Source organism: Arachis stenosperma, chromosome 4 (assembly GCF_014773155.1).
Source record: "Arachis stenosperma cultivar V10309 chromosome 4, arast.V10309.gnm1.PFL2, whole genome shotgun sequence".
Taxonomy (NCBI): Eukaryota; Viridiplantae; Streptophyta; class Magnoliopsida; order Fabales; family Fabaceae; genus Arachis; species Arachis stenosperma.
The window spans coordinates 127,759,101-127,778,185 of NC_080380.1; the positions used below are offsets into that span (position 1 = coordinate 127,759,101).

A 19,085-nucleotide genomic window follows, 5' to 3' on the forward strand; every position below is an offset into this window, starting at 1 on the left:
GCAAACTGTAATCCAAACACACACTAGATTCATTCATTCATTCACGTTAATAGTACTATTATTGCTTTGCTACAGAATCTACTGTACTAGTTGATTTGGACATTGTGGGTGGCATGTTTCCACAAGCCACAAAGTGTGTAATTTTCAGAGTACAGTCATTTTACACTTCCAAAAATTATAATTTTGATAAAATAAATTTTAAAAGATGTAAATAATAAAATAATTTTTTTAAAAAATATTTAGAAGTCAAAATGGTTATTTACTTGCAATTCTTATATGAACACTATGTAGAAGAATAGTATTTTTTATAAAATTTTTTATATTAATTTATTATTATAAAATAATTAAGACGAAAGATAATATATAATAAAAAATGAATAAATAATTATTAAGATTTTGTATTTTATAAACTGAGAAGAAGCGCGTGATGTCACACTCACACACCTTACTACGTGTCTACTCCCTTGCGGCGACCTTACAGACTTCCTTTGACACGTGTACGATTAAGACGCCACCGCACGAGAACGCTTCATCCGTCGCCATCAACGTCGTTCATCTACGAAGCTTCACCCGCTACGTGTAAACTCCTCATTCGTCCTTCGTTGCTATTCACGGAAGCTCGAAGTTTCATTTCTTCGATCTTATGTATAATGCTTCCACCAATAAGAAATTAGATAAAATCATTTTTAAGCGTCGATGTCTCGATGATATAAATAAAGTATTTTATATTGCGGGTTTCATTTTTAGGAAAAGGATTTTAATATATAATTAGAATGTGATATTTTTAAGAATTTAATTTTGATGTATTGTTAATGGTGGAAACTCAGGTGCAGTCGATTTCATGTGGAATTGATAGTTGAGAGCCATTAGATGAAAATTTAGTCAAATCAGTCAAACCATTTAACGGCTTTCATCTATCAATTTTACGTGAAGTAGACTGCACTTGAGTTTTCACCATTGTTAATATAAAATATTTTTATATGTATATTTAATTACGTAATATTATATTATTATCAGCAAAAATAACTATCTTTTTTATTAATTATATGAATAATTATCCAATAGAACGTATGTGATTGTACGATTATGTAAAATATTTTATATTATTCATGCATCAAAATTAAATTTTATTTTTAAATATATTATTTTTTTAACCAAAATATGAGAATTATTTGAAAAAAAATAATATCGAAAGATTCCATTTCAATTTAAAAAATATTTTAAATTTTGTAATTTTTCAAAAATAGAAATTAAAAAGTTTAATTTCAATTTAAAAATTATTTTAAAATTTTTTAAACTTTTTAATAAAAAATTGAAAGGTCTGAATTCAAAATTTTTAATTTAATTTAAAAAAATATAAATTAGGGAATTCAAATTCTAATTTTTTTTAAATAAACATTAAAAAATAAAAAAATGTTGGATATGATTTTTGATATATTTTTTTTAAATTAAACAATATAAATGGGCGTGTGAGTTTTTCTCACACAATCATTTAGCTAGCCGAAAAGAAATAGGAGGCATCTATTTTTTTCAAGCTCATAGTAAGAAAAAACTCTATCCAAACACAGGCTTAAAAAAAAAGTAAAATATTATTTTTGTCTCTAACATTTGGGATAAATTTTATTTATGTCTTTAATGTTTAAATTATTCTATTTGTATCCCTAACGTTTGTAAAAGTGATTTAATATTATCTTGCCGTCAATTATACATCATGAACGCTTTAGTTTGAGTTTTAAAAATATTTTCTTGAAGTTAGAATACAAATGTCTGAGATAGAATCGAATCAATCGATGATCTACTCCGAAAAATAGCTCATCAAAAATTAAAATTAATTCCTACAATATTTACATAATTAACTTTTCTAGGGACATAATTGAATCTAAACACAAATAATGGGTATAATATTAAAATCGAATACATCCAAATGAGACCTAATTGAGAATGTTCAAGTGAGAATAATTGAAAACTATAATTTGATTTGTTAGTATAATTGATAGTAGAATAACATTGAATCACTTTTATAAACGTTAGGGATACAAATAGGACGATTTAAACATTAGGAACACAAATAGGATTTACCCCAAATATTAGAGACAAAAACGATACTTTACTCCTTAAAAAAATAAATAATTTCTATGTTTATTATCTAAAAAGTAACCTAATTTTTTTTATGTTAATGCAAATTAAAATCTGAAAAGTACACTTTATTGTAGGATAACTTATTTATTTTTCGTTAATGATAAAATGAAATTAATTTACATTCTTAATACAAGAAAGGGTTAAGTACGATTTTGGTTTCTAATGTAGAAGTCGAAAATTTATTTCATTCTCGACCTTTTTTTCGCTATAAAATAGTCTAAAATGTTTCAGTTTATTTTAAAATTGTCCTTCGAATGAAAATACCATTCACCCTTCTCCCCTCAAAATCAATCAAATGTAAAAACAGAAGTAGGCAGAAGCAAAATGTTGAAACAAAAGCAGACAGAAGTAGAATGCAGAAGTAAAAAGCAGAAGCTGTGAAACAACAACAACAATGAACAACACCAACAATAACAATGGATAATGAAACAACAACAAAAGCAAAACTATAAACAGAAGCAAAAACAGAAACAGAAGCAAAAACAGCGAGCGGTGCGTGAGTGGCAGTGGCGACACTGAATGTGGTTTCTCCTTTTCCATCATAGGCCGCGGCAGGCGCAACGACGCGGGGCGCAGGGCGCAGGGGCGAGGAGCGGCGGTGCTACCTTCCCTTCCCGATTCTCTTTCTTCCCTCCCCTCGTTCTTTTTCTCCCTGGTTGTTTCCTTTCTTTCTTTTTTTGTTTTTTTATTTTATTTTATAATTTATTTAGGGAAGAGTAATTTGGTAATAAAAATAAAAAATTTGGTAAAAAAGACGATTTTAAAATAAACTAAAACTTTTGGAACTATTGTGTAGCGAAAAAAAGACCGAAAACAAAATAAATTTTCGACCTCTACGTTAGAGACCAAAATCATATTTAACTCTACAAAAAATGTTATTAAAAATTCAATTATTTCCCCCCTTAACCCTTATACATATATAGGTAATTTTTAAGTATGAATGAGACAAGTTGTCAAGTTTAACTTGCTTTGCATGTTAATTAATAACTAATAGTGAATGATTCAGTGGACTAAACACTCAACTCTAGTTGGCAAATTAGGTGATTAGTATGTCGTTTAGATGGAACTTTGCTTCTAAGAAACAGAATATACCTTATACCTTATATATTTGATGGGTTGTTGAAAGCCTTCCACTAGCAACAATTTTTTTACAATTTTTAAGCAAAATATCTTTGCCCATTAATAATAATAGCCCAATATATTTTAAAATAGAGGAGCTACAAGACAAACATAAATGATTGGCCAGCCTCAACATAAAACTATTTATTTGATTATTTCTTAAACTATTCTGGCCCCTGCATCTAATTCACATAATAATGGCCCCTCTCTGTTCAAACTCACCTTTAAAATTTCAGAGGTTTTTTTTTTTTTTTTTTTTTTGGGTTCTTGTATTGCATAATATAACAAGTCAAATTTGGCTTTTCGATTAAGGAAATTTGTTATAATATTTCTTAAAATAATTCAATTTGTTACTCATAAATTGTGATGTCATGGAACATGCGAACTTAAATAGAATTTGCAAAAATAATTTTTCTTTCAAATAAGATTTTATATTTTTATTTTCAAATAATACTAGATTCCAATTAGAAAAATAGTGATATTTTTTGTAGTTTATTTTAGAATATTGACATTGATTTTTTTTATCATATAACATTTCATTTGTTTAATCAGTAAGTTAAAATTTATATACTTTAAAATAATATATTTATTTAAAAAAGAAGTATAAATTTATTTATATTTTCCAATATAACCGATTATTTTCTTTTATAAAAACTTATTAAGTTAAAGTTGAAGCTTGCATTCAGATTCATCGGATCAGAAAATCTTCAATTTTATTTTGTTCATATACCTATTTTGGCCTATAGCATGGCACCCTAATAATTAAAAATAAAAATAATAATAATAATTAGCAAATGAAATATATAATAAAAAATGTTGGGAATAATAATTAGGTCACCATCAAAGTGAATAACCCAAGTTTATAAAAGAAGCATCTCACAACGCATTTTGGGATTTCTCAAATTTCTCTCAATCAAACGTTAAAAACCACATCACTCTCTTTCTCTCTGATTTTCTCTCTTAATGGTTTTTCTGTTCCTTGTTCTTGTTCAGTTGTTCCAAATTTCCATTTTCATTGCAGCCACAGAAACAGAAAACCAAACAATCATCAATCTCCAACCCTTTCGCAGGTAAATTCAGTTACCCTTTATCGTTTCTGAGGTTTTTTCTCGTTTTATTTTTGTTTTTATTTTTTTTATATATTTTACATGATTATTACCATCATGATGTTGTATCAAAGTTTGAAACTATTCGTTTTTGAGCTCAATTTGATTTGATTTGGTTTGCAACACGGGACGGCATTCTCTAATTGTTCCTCACTGTTTTGTTTCTTGAGAATATCGCTCACCATGGCTTCTGAGCTTCCTAATTACTGTGCAATTTCTGGGTTTTGTTGGAAAATTATTCATGTTGAGTCATAATTTGAGTAAGTTTTTTTTCCCGGCTCATAGATTTAAGAAATTTGATGCTTAATGGGATGAGGGAAGAGTTGTGTTTTGGGTTATAAAATTTATTCTTTCCTTAATTCTTTGATGAATCTTAGTTGGTTTTAATGTAATCCTCTCGAATGGCAATTGCTAAATTTCACTATTTTTATATTTATTATATTTGCTGCTACTTTGCTTGTTTTCATTTATTAAATACTTCTGATATTGCACACAATTTTGCTAACATTCTTACTAATCAAATAACCATAAATCAAGGATTAAAAAGAATTAATTGAAAACAGATAGAGTGTGTCAGTGTTCTTATGTAAACCAGCTGTTTGATTATTTGATTCACTCAGTTTCATTGCTTCTGCATGGCTCACTGCTACCTTTGGTTTGGATCTATTCATTATTTGAAGTCACATGCTTGTGTCAAAATTCAAGTTTTCACACACTTGTTTTCTGTTTCATGGTCTTGAATTATTTACTTCTAATATCTCTAGAGCCAGCATTTGATTATAATATTTGTACTAGAGGACGCTGCAAGTCAGCGGCTGTTAATTTCCCTTCAAATTATATCCTATAAAATTATCCCGAAAAGCCACCTTGGTGTTGAAGTTATGAGAAAATAAGATTACGATGGCATATATGTCATTATTTGATTCATGTACTTGATCTCACCTAGTAGTTGAAGGCTTAGCTATTTCTATTGTTTGTTCCAATCAACCGTAATGTTTTGTGTAGCTTAAATATCCACAAATTATATCTAATATATTTATGTTACTAAGCCTTTTCTTTATTTATTTTTCTTTCTTTCAGGTGTGCCTACTAAATTTTGCTGCTGTGTAGTTGAAAGTTAACAAGTTTCTGCTTTGTTCTTTGGTAGTTCTTCAAAGCTTTTTAAGAAGTTCATCATCTTCAGTATTCTCTAGTGTCACTACAAAACCAGGGAATGCTGAATGATGTGCTTGCAAGTAAATAGTTCCTTCTCGGTGTTTAATGAGGCTTTGGCTCCATCTGGGCTAGCCTTGTTTATCCTTGATGAGATTGGGTGTTCAAACCTCTGCCGACGTCTATTTTTCGCTCATGTGCCGGTCACCGGAAATCTCAATAGTTGTTCAATGCCAGAACATGAACTTTGTGAAGATGGTTGATCTTGGAGAATCTTCTTAATCCCCATTTTGGTCACTTAACTACATCTACTTAGTGTATTATAGCACTGATTTCAGCATCCCGTGTAGGTCTTACTAGAAATGGAACAAAAAGGAAGTGTGCTTATGCAGCGATACGAACTAGGGAAGTTATTAGGCCAAGGGACCTTTGCAAAGGTCTACCATGCTAGGAACCTTGCAACTGGCATGAGTGTGGCCATTAAGGTAATTGATAAAGAGAAGATATTGAAAGTTGGGATGATTGAACAGATTAAGCGTGAAATTTCTGTGATGAGACTAATTCAGCATCCACATGTGGTTGAGCTTTATGAGGTAATGGCCAGTAAAACCAAAATCTACTTCGTCATGGAGTATGCAAAAGGGGGTGAGCTCTTCAACAAGATAGTTAAAGGAAAACTCAAAGAGGATGCTGCCAGGAGATACTTTCAGCAACTGATTAGTGCAGTAGACTATTGTCACAGCCGGGGTGTGTGCCATCGAGATTTGAAACCAGAAAATCTACTATTGGATGAAAATGAGAATTTGAAGGTTTCAGACTTTGGATTGAGTGCTCTTGCTGAATCGAAGCACCAAGATGGATTACTCCATACAACATGTGGTACGCCCGCCTATGTTGCGCCAGAAGTGATAAACAGAAGGGGTTATGATGGGGTGAAAGCCGATATATGGTCCTGCGGGGTAGTCTTGTTTGCTCTGCTGGCTGGTTATCTTCCATTCCAGGATAAAAATCTGATGGAGATGTATAGGAAAATCGGTAAGGCGGAATTCAAATTTCCTAAGTGGTTTGCACCTGATGTTCGCCGATTGTTGTCCAAAATCTTGGATCCAAACCCAAGGACAAGGATATCAATGGCCAAAATCATGGAAAGTTCTTGGTTTAAAAAGGGGTTAGACAAGTCTGTGATTACTGCAACTGAAAACAAAGAGCTAGCCCCTCTGGATGCTGAAGGTGTTTTCGACACATGCGAGAACTGTCCAATTGCAAAGCCCAAGAAAGAGCAGGGAAAACCTTTCAATTTAAATGCCTTTGACATAATCTCTTTCTCCTCCGGCTTTGACTTATCCGGTTTGTTTGAGGATGCCGAGCAAAAGAAAGAGGTCCGGTTCACATCCAACAAGTCCGCCTCGACCATATTCTCTAAGTTGGAAGACATTTGCAAGCGCTTTCAGTTAAAAGTGAATAAGAAAGACGGAGGTTTGTTGAAGTTGGAAGGTTCCAAGGAAGGCAGAAAAGGGATCTTGGGCATTGATGCTGAGATTTTCGAGATAACCCCACAGTTCCATCTGGTAGAGTTGAGAAAGGCCAATGGTGACACAGTGGAGTACAAGAAGCTTCTGAAACACGACATTCGGCCGGCACTCAAGGACATTGTTTGGTCATGGCAGGGAGAACAACCAACACAACATGAAGTGGTGCCGCAAGAGCAACAACAGCAGTCTCATGTTGTGCCTGGTTATTAGGTGCTTGATGGTGTGTACTATGCAAACTACTTGAATGTTGTTTTTACTACCTAGGGTGTTATTATGTTATAAGCTTAACTCTGTTATGATCTTGGTCAAGTCCCCTTGTTAATTTGACATATAGTCAGAAATAAGGTGGCTAGTTCAATCTCTTGTACAGATTGTATAACTGAATTGCAAATTTGACCATTTGGATCTTAAATTCTATTCCCATTATCAGATTTTAGTATTTTGTTTTTACTGAATATTGTGTTCTTTCAAATGGCATTTTCTGCATTTTGAAGCTGCAATGATCTCATGGCTTCTACTGAAAGCACCATCCTCACAACCTCCATGGTGAAGGGAGGGAATGAATCCTTTCACGTTAGAATTTTATATGATCTTATCATATAACTACACCCAAGGATGCAATTATCAAGTTAGACTATATAATTTTGTCATCATGGTTCTTCATGCTACAGCAAGATATTTGGATGTTAGACAAAAAAAAAAAAGAACTATTTTCCCTTTTTTAACTTGAAGTGGAAGTTTATGTAGCAAGAGTGAATACCACCAGGTCAACAAGCAATTGAGACCATTCATGATGGGTTTAATTATTATTAATCATGTTGACATGCTGGATTCAACTTTAACCTATCTACATTATTTTCTTCGAATGAGGCAACAGTCATCAAATGATAAGAAGACAACTAAATAAATCAGTGTCAAGATTATAGTCATAAATTACATTATTATTGAAAATATAAACTTTTATTTAAGCAATTTATAAAACTGCTGTTCAACAATCTTTTACAAAAAGATTCTCTCATAAACAGCTTGAAAATCAGTACCCCACAAAGCATGAGTTCAACAACAATGCACAAGAATTCATAACAGTGACGTCTTTTCCTGGTTCAGCCCACAAATTGTTAGAAACAATGGATGCAATGTCGATTAGTCATTGTCAAGCTGGACCAAGGTGCTAATCAACTACCGCATTTAGTTTTGGTTAGAACTTAGAACATGCTCAACGTTCAAGGCCATGGCTTTTCAAGTAACAAAACTCCTTTTATTTATTGAATTTAAGGGTAAATTATAAAAAATGCACCCGAATTATTTTATATTTGATAAAAAAATATTTTTGAATTTTGTTATGGATAAATTTTTTTAAATTATTTAAAATGCGACAAAAATGTCAAAAAAAATTATTTTTATACGAGTGACAAACGACTTTTGTATTTAACAAATCGTATACGCATTTAATCTAAAAGTTGATAGGAATAGTTAGATAACTATTTAGAAAATACACACAAAAAATCGAATAAAAATTTAACTTTTAGATTTTTTTATTTTTTAAAAGTATTATTGGTTGTTGACAAATAAATTACAAAAAAATATATATACTTAACGAAATATCACAACTTTAAGAATAAATATATCTCATTTTTTTAATAATACTTACAAAAAAATTGTATCAAAATTCAATTTCTAAAATATTTTTTGATAATATATATTTAATGTTGAACATTTTGTCACATTTTTAAATAATTTGAGAATATTTTTATCGATAATAAAATTCAAAAATATTTTTGTCAGCACTAAATACTTCAATGTATTTTTGATGGTTTACCCTTGAATTTAATTAACCCACTATCAATAATGATAGAAAATGGAAATAGAAAATGTTTTCAGTAATTATACACTATAATTATTAAATTTTTTTCATTTTCCATTTTGACTATTAGAAATAAAAACAGAATATTGTTCACGAAACAAAATATTTTGTTTTTTCGGCATACCACGAAACAAAATATGCTCACATATCATTACCGGCTTTTTGTTTTCCTAAAAATTTCTTGTATAAAATTGGACTCTTTTATAGTTTTATCCGCATTTATTCTTTATTTTTGGCCAAATATGTGATTTCAGTGGGTGTTTTTTTTTTCTATTTTCTTTTCAACTTTATTTTAATAGCGGGCCTGAAAATAAATGGGACTTCCAAAAATCTCATTGTGGGCCCATCCATGAATTTAACATCCAAACATATAATGAACACAAAAAAATTCAAGCAAAGAACCCTAGCTATATAGTTTCTGAGCTTCACTTCCTAATTCTCAGTTGCCAATTTCACATTCCTGCTATTTTCCATGGTGCGAATCTCTTCATTCATCTCTTTCTTCTCTCATATGTAATTGCCTAACTGTGTTCTATTCTCGATTGCAGGCTCCAAAGAAAGATAAGGCTCCTCCACCATCTTCCAAGCCCGCCAAATCTGGCGGTGGCAAGCAGAAGAAGAAGGTCCCTTTTCCTTTTTCAATTTTCATCTTTTTTTCTATATTTTATATGATTGTTATTATGATTTGGTGTTGGTGCTAATATGATTTTGTATCAACTATGATGTGATAATTAGGGGTAAATCATATTTAGTTATATTGTATATCTGGATTTGATGATATATTTTGTTTTGATTACGTAATTAATAATTTCTAAGGTTGAGAATTTGATGTGGAATTAACAGAAGTGGAGCAAGGGAAAGCAGAAGGAGAAGGTGAACAATCAGGTGCTGTTTGATCAGGCTTCATATGACAAGCTCCTCTCTGAAGCACCCAAATTCAAGCTCATCACTCCTTCCATTCTCTCTGATCGTCTGAGGGTACCTCTCTCTTTCTTTTCTCTTACTTGTTTGAATAGATTGAAAAGTGATAACATAGGTGTGGATGTGTTGTTGTTTTGATGTGTGTTCTGTAGTAGGATCATGGTTGTAGGTTAGGTTGTGATTTGGATTGTGGCCACTTCTTTATACAATATATTCTTGAACGTGTGTTTTATTCTGTTGATCTATTCACATTCTAAGTTCGTAAGTCTAGCACTAATTCACAGTTTCAAACTCAGCAATCCTGTTTGTGTTGGTGTTAGATTGCATTTTTTGGTGCTAATCCTAAGAAGCTTGTTATTTGCAAGACTGATTGGCGTTATAAATGGTTAGTGTTTTTTTTAATAGTAAGTTGTAGTATGTTGAAGAGGAGCTTTGGAGCAACGGTTGAGTTGTCTCCGTGTGATCTCAAGGTCACGGGTTTCGGCTGTGGAATTACATGACACCCTTTTGCACCGAGCTTCGTTTTTTTTTTTTTAGAAGTTGTAGTATCATAAGTTCAGTTGGTAGCCTCTTATGAGAAAATCAAGACAATGACTTCTCTGTTAGATATCCGTGCTTGCTATCTTGTTGCTTCTACTTCATATTTTTTTATATGTGATTGTCAACTTTACACTTCTATCCAACTCAATCCTTTTATTTTCTAGATTTGGTTTCCCTCTTAATTTTCAATAAGATTGTTGGTTTATGTGGATATAATTCATTAAACTAAACTGTAATGACCTTGGCATTGATATTTTTGGTTAACCATTTCCATATATAATGCTTGAGAATATTTTTCTTGATGGCATACTGACAATTTTGATTGCAACTTTTGTTATGGTTTCATATCCAATGCATTCTCTAAGCATAAAACAATTTGATATTGATTCTCATAAGCGCTACAGAAACAAGGTTCTATCCTTTCCAAACCAAAGAAGTCATTATTTTCCTTTCACTGTACAGATTAATGGGTCACTTGCAAGGAAGGCGATAAGAGAGTTGATGGCTAGAGGTTCAATCCGGCTGGTGTCCGCTCACGCGAGTCAGCAGATTTACACTAGGGCAACAAACACCTAGATGTAGTACCTCGCAAGATCAATGAAGAAATTTTTGTTTCAGTTTGAGATGTACTTCAGACTAGACTAATGTTGAATGCATCTGAGGTTTTTTTTTTTCTGTCCTTGATAATATATATTGCTTTTGTTTGTTTATCATTTTGATAATCTCGCCATGTTTGCAAATCTATTTAGTTGAATTGCTAATTTGGTGGAGACTCAATTTTGCAACCAACTTGTTACTGTTGCGCCGCGCTTAGTATTTTGTTAATTTCTAATTCGACCTGGAAATTCATTTGGGTATGGTTATCATGACTTGAAATTTAGTATGAGTAGTGTATGACCATCAAATCGCAACTAGTAGAACAATGTTGTATCTTCGAAATAAATGTCTAATATAATATGCTTAATGTAATTTAATGGAAAAAATTGTTTTTTCAATTTTATTTTATATAAGTAATAAATTGGGTTGACTAAAGAGGTCACATTTTCTTGTTTGAGGATTTTTTTTATGTTAGATAATGCAAAGATATAGGACAACGATGGTTTTTCACTTTTGGTAAATTATTATCTTGGTCCCGGATGGTTTTTCACTTTTGGGTAAATTATTATCTTGGTTCCTAATGTTTGGGGAGTTTGATTTTGATGCACTAATAGTGTAAAATAATTTACATAGTTGTGCAATTGTATACATTCTTGATATTGTAAAATAATTTATATAGTAGTGTAAAATAATTTACATAGTTGTGCAATTGTATACATTTTTGACAGTGTAAAATAATTTATATAGTTGCGTAATTGTATACATTCTTGTGCAATTGCATCCATTCTTCTTGATGACAAAAACTATTTTACGTAATTGAATGCATGTGTAAAATTATGTTTGCATCAAAATTAAATTCAATATTTGGATTGAATTTTAATTTGGTCCCAAACGTTTCAAAAGTTCTATTTTAATCCCAAAAACTTTCAAATATTCTATTTTAATCCAAAAAAAGTTTTAAGCAGGTTTAATGTTGTCTTTATTAAATTTGATACAAACAATTTACATATTGAAGAGTTAATAATAGCATTGAATTTCAATATGTAAGTAAAATTGATCCACCAACAATTACTAATATAAAAGTTTTTTATTTTATTTTGAAGCGTTGATAATTGATTGTTAGGATTTAGAGTTTTGTACCAAAAGAAAATTAAAAAGTGTTACAAGAAGGTTTTTGTAATTTTTTTTAACACAGAAAAAATATGAATTAACTAATAAAGTTGGTAACGTCCACGTCTTTTATTCCGTTAATTATTAGTGTCAAGTTTAAGACACTATTAAACATATTTAAAACCTTTTAAGATAAAAATAAAACCTTAAGATAGAAATAAGATATTTAAAATGTTAAGGCCAAATTAAGATATAACCTAAATATTAGTGATAAATATAATATTTTACTCTTAACTTTTAAAGCACAAGGGCTAAGGAAGAAGTGGTCAGTTTCCGTATTTTGTTATTAATGTGCCGATGGGAACAAGGAATTTGGCAAGTAAGCATTATTTCTTGGAATTCAATCTCAGACACAATAGTGTTTAGTTATGTATGCTATACCAGTCAAAATGATTACATTGATCACTTCTTAAGATTATAGTGTCGCTATTATGTGAACTTTTCCTTTGGTTAAGTAATAGGATAGATAGCTAGTCTGAAAAATTTTTGTAATTGATTTATAGTTTTTTTAAATCAAATAATATATGAAAATTTTGTAATAGATTTATAATTTTTTGAGAAAAAAATAATAAATAATTTCTTGAAAAATTGAAATGTTAGTCTTGTAGTTCCTAAATCATGCAAGGTTGCAATATTAGACACAATTCATTATTTTCAATATTTTATCCTATTCGGTCAGAAATTTATAAGTATAATTATAATTTGGTTTAATTATTCTGTTAGTTCTATAATTTCGTAAAATTTTTAATTAGGTTTTTATACTTTTTTTTTTCTTTTAATTGAGTTCTTGCACTAATTTTTTTTTTAATTGAGTCCTTACATTTTTTTTCTTTTATTTTAATTTCTGTATCAATTTTTTTTTAGTTGGGTCCTTATACAATTAAGCCAATCACTACCAAAATGGATGTAATTGAAAAAAAAAATTGTTGCAAAGACCCAATTAAAAGAAAAAAAAAGTATAAGGACTTAATTGAAAATTTTGCAAAACTATAAGAATCAATAGAATAATTAAATTTATAATTTTTTAAAGATTTATTTCTTTTAGAAACTTATAAGTTTTTTTTTTTTTTTTGGTATCGAGACACTTATTAAGTTTATAATAAAGTTTTCTGAAAGAGACTTATTTGATATATATATATATATATATATTTGGAAGCATTTCAAGTGCACCAGCAGTATCGGTGCACCAATTATTTTAACTGTTGATCTGAATTATAAAAAATATATATAATATATATTAATTGAAATCAACGGTTAAAACAACTGGTGCACCGGTGTTTCCTGAAGCACTTGAAATGTTTCCTATATTTTTTTTCCTTTAGGACATAGAAGTCCATCATAAACTTTTTTAAGGACCTAATGTTTCTATTACTCTCTTTTTTGGTACACCTTATACTGACAGAGAAAAGTAAACATCTATGATGGAGGAAAATGAATTTGTATGATTTATAAAAAAGAATATTTTCTTATTAGTCTGACATTTATTTATCTAACTAGCGGATATTTATTTTTCATTTATACTTAAGTTTTGTTTATTTTTATAAAGTCATATATATTATTCATCTATGATAGATATTTATTTTTCTTTGTAAAATATATTTACTAACAAGGAGGGTAGAAGGTAAACACAAAAAGTTGTGTACACCAATATTTTGTTTAATTTCTCTTAAAATTAAAGCCATAGAAATAAAATTATAACTTATTTTAATCCAAAAGTGCCAACATTAAATTATATCAATTAATCTCAAATGGTATTTCTTTGTTTAAAATAAAATTTCGTGTAAATTTTATGCAGAGCCACTGTTAACCTATTCTAAAAATCAAGTGCTAAATAAAATTAATCAATTTTTTTCAACTATTTTATCTACTGATTAAAAGAATTTAAACTATAGGATCTTATCAATATTTGATAAACTACAGAAACTTGCAATATAACTAGACCAGCTGAGCAATTAGGGTGCAGTGTAACTAATTTGTTCATATCATGTTTTCTTTTTCAATGTTGCTGGAAGTAACTACGAACTTAAAGTATGGAACATATATTTTTATTTTCGCTCATACTGTCTGCAAAATTAAAATATAACACGCAAGAACGTAATTCTTTCTACTATGATTTTAATTGGAAAATATGAAATTTTTTGTTTAAATAAAAAGATGAATCATAAGGTAGAGATACAAATTTAAAAATATCCCGAGTGTTTGGTGCAAGTATGCAAGATAAGGTCAGAAAGAGAAAGTGGGATTATAAATAATACACTATAATTACGTTTGTTGTTTTTATTAAGAAAAAGAAAAAAAAAAAGAATATAAAGCAACATGGTGTTATAAAATAACTAAATAAATAAATAAGGAAGATGTAACAAATATAAAATAAAGAGATATAAAGAGAGAGAAGTATTGCAACGTAAGGGAGAGAGAGAATTGTTTATTGCTTGTTGTGTGTATCTTTCTTTTGCCTCAGTACATGTATTTATAGGCACACAAGAGGTAACATTTTCAACTCTCATTAAACTCATCTCTCTTGAGAATGTGAGCCGCCCATATTAAATGATGGTCATCCACCTCATTTGGTCTTATCACAACACTCCCCCTTGGATGACCATTTAGGATTATTGCCTCGTTAAAACCTTACTAAAGAAAAACCCAATGGGAAAAAAATCTTAGTGAAGGAAAAAGAGTACAATATCCTTTAGTGACGGGGACTGCCTCATTAAAAACCTTGTCAAAAAAAATCCAATGGGAAAAAAATCTGACCAAGGGAAAAAGAGTACAGTCTCCCCCTCTTGCCGACATCATTTAATGTCTCGAAATCGGCGCATCCCAATCTCATATACCAATCTTTCAAAGGAGGATTTTAGGAGTGAATTTGTGAATAAATCTGCCAGATTGTCACTTGAGCGGATCTGTTGGACATCAATTGTCCCTTGATTTTGAAGATCATGAGTGAAGAAGAATTTAGGAGAAATATGCTTTGTTCTATCACCTTTGATATATCCGCCTTTAAGTTGAGCAATACATGTTGTATTATCTTCAAACAGGACAGTTGGAGCTATCTTCTGATTAATCAGTCCACATGATGACAGAATATATTGGATCACACTTCTGAGCCAAAAACACTCGTGACTTGCTTCATGTATTGCTAGTATTTCAGCAAGATAAGAGGATGTTGCTACAATTGTCTGTTTCGTGGACCTCCATGATATAGCTGTTTCACCATATGTGAACATGTATCTTGTTTGAGATATCCTTTTATGTGGATCAGACAAGTATCCAGCATTTGCATAGCCAACTAATAGTGACTTAGATCCATAGGGATAAAATAATCTCATATCAACCGTTCCATGAAGATATCGAAAGATTTGCTTGATTCCACTCCAATGTCTTCTGGTTGGAGAGGAACTATACCTTGCTAGTAAATTCACTGCGAATGATATGTCAGGTCGCGTATTATTAGTAAGATACATTAGTGCTCCAATGGCACTAAGATATGGTACTTCAGGACCAAGGATATCTTCATTCTCTTCTTTATGACGGAATTGATCCTTTTTCACATCCAAAGATCTTACAATCATTGGGGTACTCAAAGGATGTGACTTATCTATATAAAATTTTTTCAAGATCTTCTTTGTGTATGTCGCTTGACGAAAAAGATCACATTTTTTGTATGCTCGATCTGCAGGCCGAGACAAAATTTAGTCCTTTCAAGATCTTTAATCTCAAACTCTTCTTTCAGAGTTTTTATAATTGTTGGAATCTCTTCAGGAGTCCCAATGATATTTAAATCATCAACATACACATCAATTATAATGAATCTAGATGCGGTTTTCTTTATGAAAACACATGGACATATATCATCATTCTTGAATCTGTTTTTGGCCAGATACTCAGTAAGACGATTATACCACATTCGTCCAGATTGCTTTAGACCATATAAAGATCTTTGCAATTTAACTGAGTATAATCCTTGTGAAGATTCATTGGATGGTTTAGATATCTTTAGTCCTTCAGGGACTTTCATATAGATATCCCGATCTAATGAGCCATACAAATAGGCTGTTACCACATCCATTAAATGCATATGTAGTTTATGATATGCAGATAAACTGACCAAATAACGCAATGTTATCGCATCCACTATAGGGAAATACGTTTCTTCATAATCTATACCGGGCCTTTGTGAAAAATCTTGTGCCACAAGTCAGGCTTTATAGCGCACAACTTTATTTTTCTCATTTCGTTTTTTCACAAATACCCACCAGTATCCAATAGGTTTTACATCTTCTGGTGTACGGACTACAGGTCCAAAGACTTCACGTTTTGCAAGTGAGTCTAATTCAGCCTTCATGACTTCTTTCCATTTTGGCCAATCATTCCTTTGTCGACATTCTTCGACTGATCTTGGCTCAAGATCTTTACTTTCATGCATGATATTCAATGCCACATTATATGCAAATATTTCATTGACAATTGTCTTATTTCGGTTCCATTTCTCTCTTGTAAAGACATAATTTATTGAGATCTCATCATTTTCATAATTTTCAGGTACCTGAACGTCTTCTGGCGTTAAAATTATATCAGAATTTTGGACAATTACAAGTGTTTTTACTATATCTTTTTCAACAGGAATAGTATTTACCTCTTTTCTCTTTCGACAATTTTTATCTTTGGAACCGACAGGCCTGCCACGCTTCTGGCGTGTATTTGCTTTAGTGGCTATTTGTCCTACCGGGACATCAATTCGAATTGGGGCATTTTTCGCCCTGCCACGCTTCTGGCGTGAATTTGCTTCAGTGGCTACTTGTCCTACTGAGACATCAATTCGAATTGGGGCATTTTCTGCTGGTATATAAGATTTGGTTATCCTCTTTGTATAGGAAAATGCATCAGGCAATTCATTTGCTATTCTTTGCAAATGTATAATCTTTTAAACTTCTAGTTCACATTGCCCTGATCGAGAATCTAAATGCATCAACGATGATGCATTCCAATTAAGTTCCTTTTCAAGAAGCTTATTCTCTCCCCCTAATATTGAAAATTTTGATTCATCAAAATGACAATCCGCAAACTGGACTTTAAATACATCTCTCGTTTGTATCTCAAGATACCTCACTATAGAGGGAGAATCATATCCAACATATATCCTCAATTTTCTTTGGAGTCCCATTTTGGTACGATTAGATGGTGAAATGGAAACATATATCGCACACCCAAATATTCTTAAATGAGAAATATTTGACTGCTGGCCAAAAGCTAATTGCATAGGAGAGAACTGATGATAACTCGTTGGCCTCAAACGAATAAATGCTGCGACATGTAAAATAGCATTCCCCCAAACCGAGGTTTGGAGATTTGTTCTCATAAGTAAGGGCCTAGCAATCAATTGAAAGTGTTTAATAAGTGATTCTGCTAACCCATTTTGTGTGTGAACATAAGCTACTGGATGTTCAACACTTATTCCATTAGCCATACAATAAGCATCAAAAGCTTGGGAAGTAAATTCACCAGCATTATCAAGGCGAATTGCTTTGATTGGATTTTCTGAAAATTGTGCTTTTAATCGAATAATTTGAGCCAGTAATCTCGCAAACGCCAGGTTGCGAGAAGACAATAAGCACACATGTGACCATCTCGAAGATGCGTCTATTAGGACCATAAAATATCTAAAAGATCCACATGGTGGATGAATAGGTCCACATATATCACCTTGAATCCTTTTTAGGAATTCAAAGGACTCAAATCCAATCTTTAATGGTGATGACTTTAAAATTAATTTTCCTTAAGAACATGCAGCATAACAAAATTCACTAGATTTAAGAATCTTCTAGTTCTTTAGTGAATGTCCATGAGAGTTTTTAATAATTTTTCTCATCATGGTTGTTCCCGGATGACCCAATCTATCATGCCAAGTTATGAATTTATTTGGGCTGGTAAACTTCTGGTTTACAATGGCATGTGATTCAATTGCACTAATCTTAGTATAATATAACCCAGATGAAAGTGAGGAAAACTTTTCTAATATAACTTTCTTATTTGAATCATGAATTGTGATACATAAGTACTCATGATTTTCCTCATTCATAGTCTCAATATGATATCCATTTCAGCAAATATCTTTAAAGCTCAACATTTCTTTGAGACTTGGTAGACAATAGTGCATTATTTATTATGAATTTTGTTCCTCCAGGAAACAAAATTATAGCTCTTCTGGAGTCTTCTATCACATTGTCCGAGCCAATAATAGTATTAATATATTCTTCTTTTGGCACAAGATGGGTAAAATATATAGTACTTTTAAGAATAGTGTGCGAACTTGCACTATTCGCAAGGCAAATATCTTCAGAATATGTCCTTACCATTTTTCTTCAAAAAATAAATGATAATAATAATAAAATGAGTAGAAGTACATGCACAGTAAAATTATTCACATGAATACTTAACAAACACATACATATATCAAACTATTCCAACATTGATCAAATAGCCAATATTACCTTCAGAATCCTTAAAGAAATTGGATACATCATAACGAGTGGTGGAATTTTCATCATTTGAAACAAAATTTGTTTCTTTTTCTTTGTCATCTATTTTCAAGGATGCTTGATAAAGATCAACTAGGTGCCTTGGGGTACGACAGGTACGTGACCAATGGCCCTTTCCACCACAACATAAATATTTATCATCAATTGATATAATTTGCCTATTATTTCTTTTTTTTATCCCACTTCTGGTGAGATCTTTCTTGTGAACATAATTTCTTTTCCTTCCATAATTTTTTTTGTTATCAAAATCTTGTCATTTACCTCTTCTGGGGTTATAATTTGCCGCATTTGCTTCAGGAAATAGGGCGGCGCCATCTGGGCGCGCTTCATGATTTCTCAAAAGTAACTCATTGTTGCGTTCAACAACAAGAAAGCAAGAAATTAACTCAGAATATTTTTAAATTCT

At 31.2% G+C, this 19,085-nt stretch overlaps 2 protein-coding genes across 2 annotated transcripts; both read left to right on the forward strand.

Moving 5' to 3' along the window:
* Positions 1-4,111: 4,111 nt before the first annotated feature.
* LOC130973547 (CBL-interacting protein kinase 2-like) lies at positions 4,112-7,487 on the forward strand. The gene is made up of 2 exons (XM_057898129.1): positions 4,112-4,328; positions 5,445-7,487. Exon 2 carries the CDS (start codon positions 5,879-5,881, stop codon positions 7,256-7,258), a length of 1,380 nt encoding a protein of 459 aa, XP_057754112.1. The 5' UTR covers positions 4,112-4,328; positions 5,445-5,878; the 3' UTR covers positions 7,259-7,487.
* A 1,787-nt stretch (positions 7,488-9,274) lies between these two features.
* Positions 9,275-11,253, forward strand: LOC130976136 (40S ribosomal protein S25-3-like). The gene is made up of 4 exons (XM_057900903.1): positions 9,275-9,387; positions 9,461-9,535; positions 9,756-9,890; positions 10,836-11,253. Exons 1-4 carry the CDS (start codon positions 9,385-9,387, stop codon positions 10,947-10,949), a joined length of 327 nt encoding a protein of 108 aa, XP_057756886.1. The 5' UTR covers positions 9,275-9,384; the 3' UTR covers positions 10,950-11,253.
* The last annotated feature ends 7,832 nt before the right edge of the window (positions 11,254-19,085 follow it).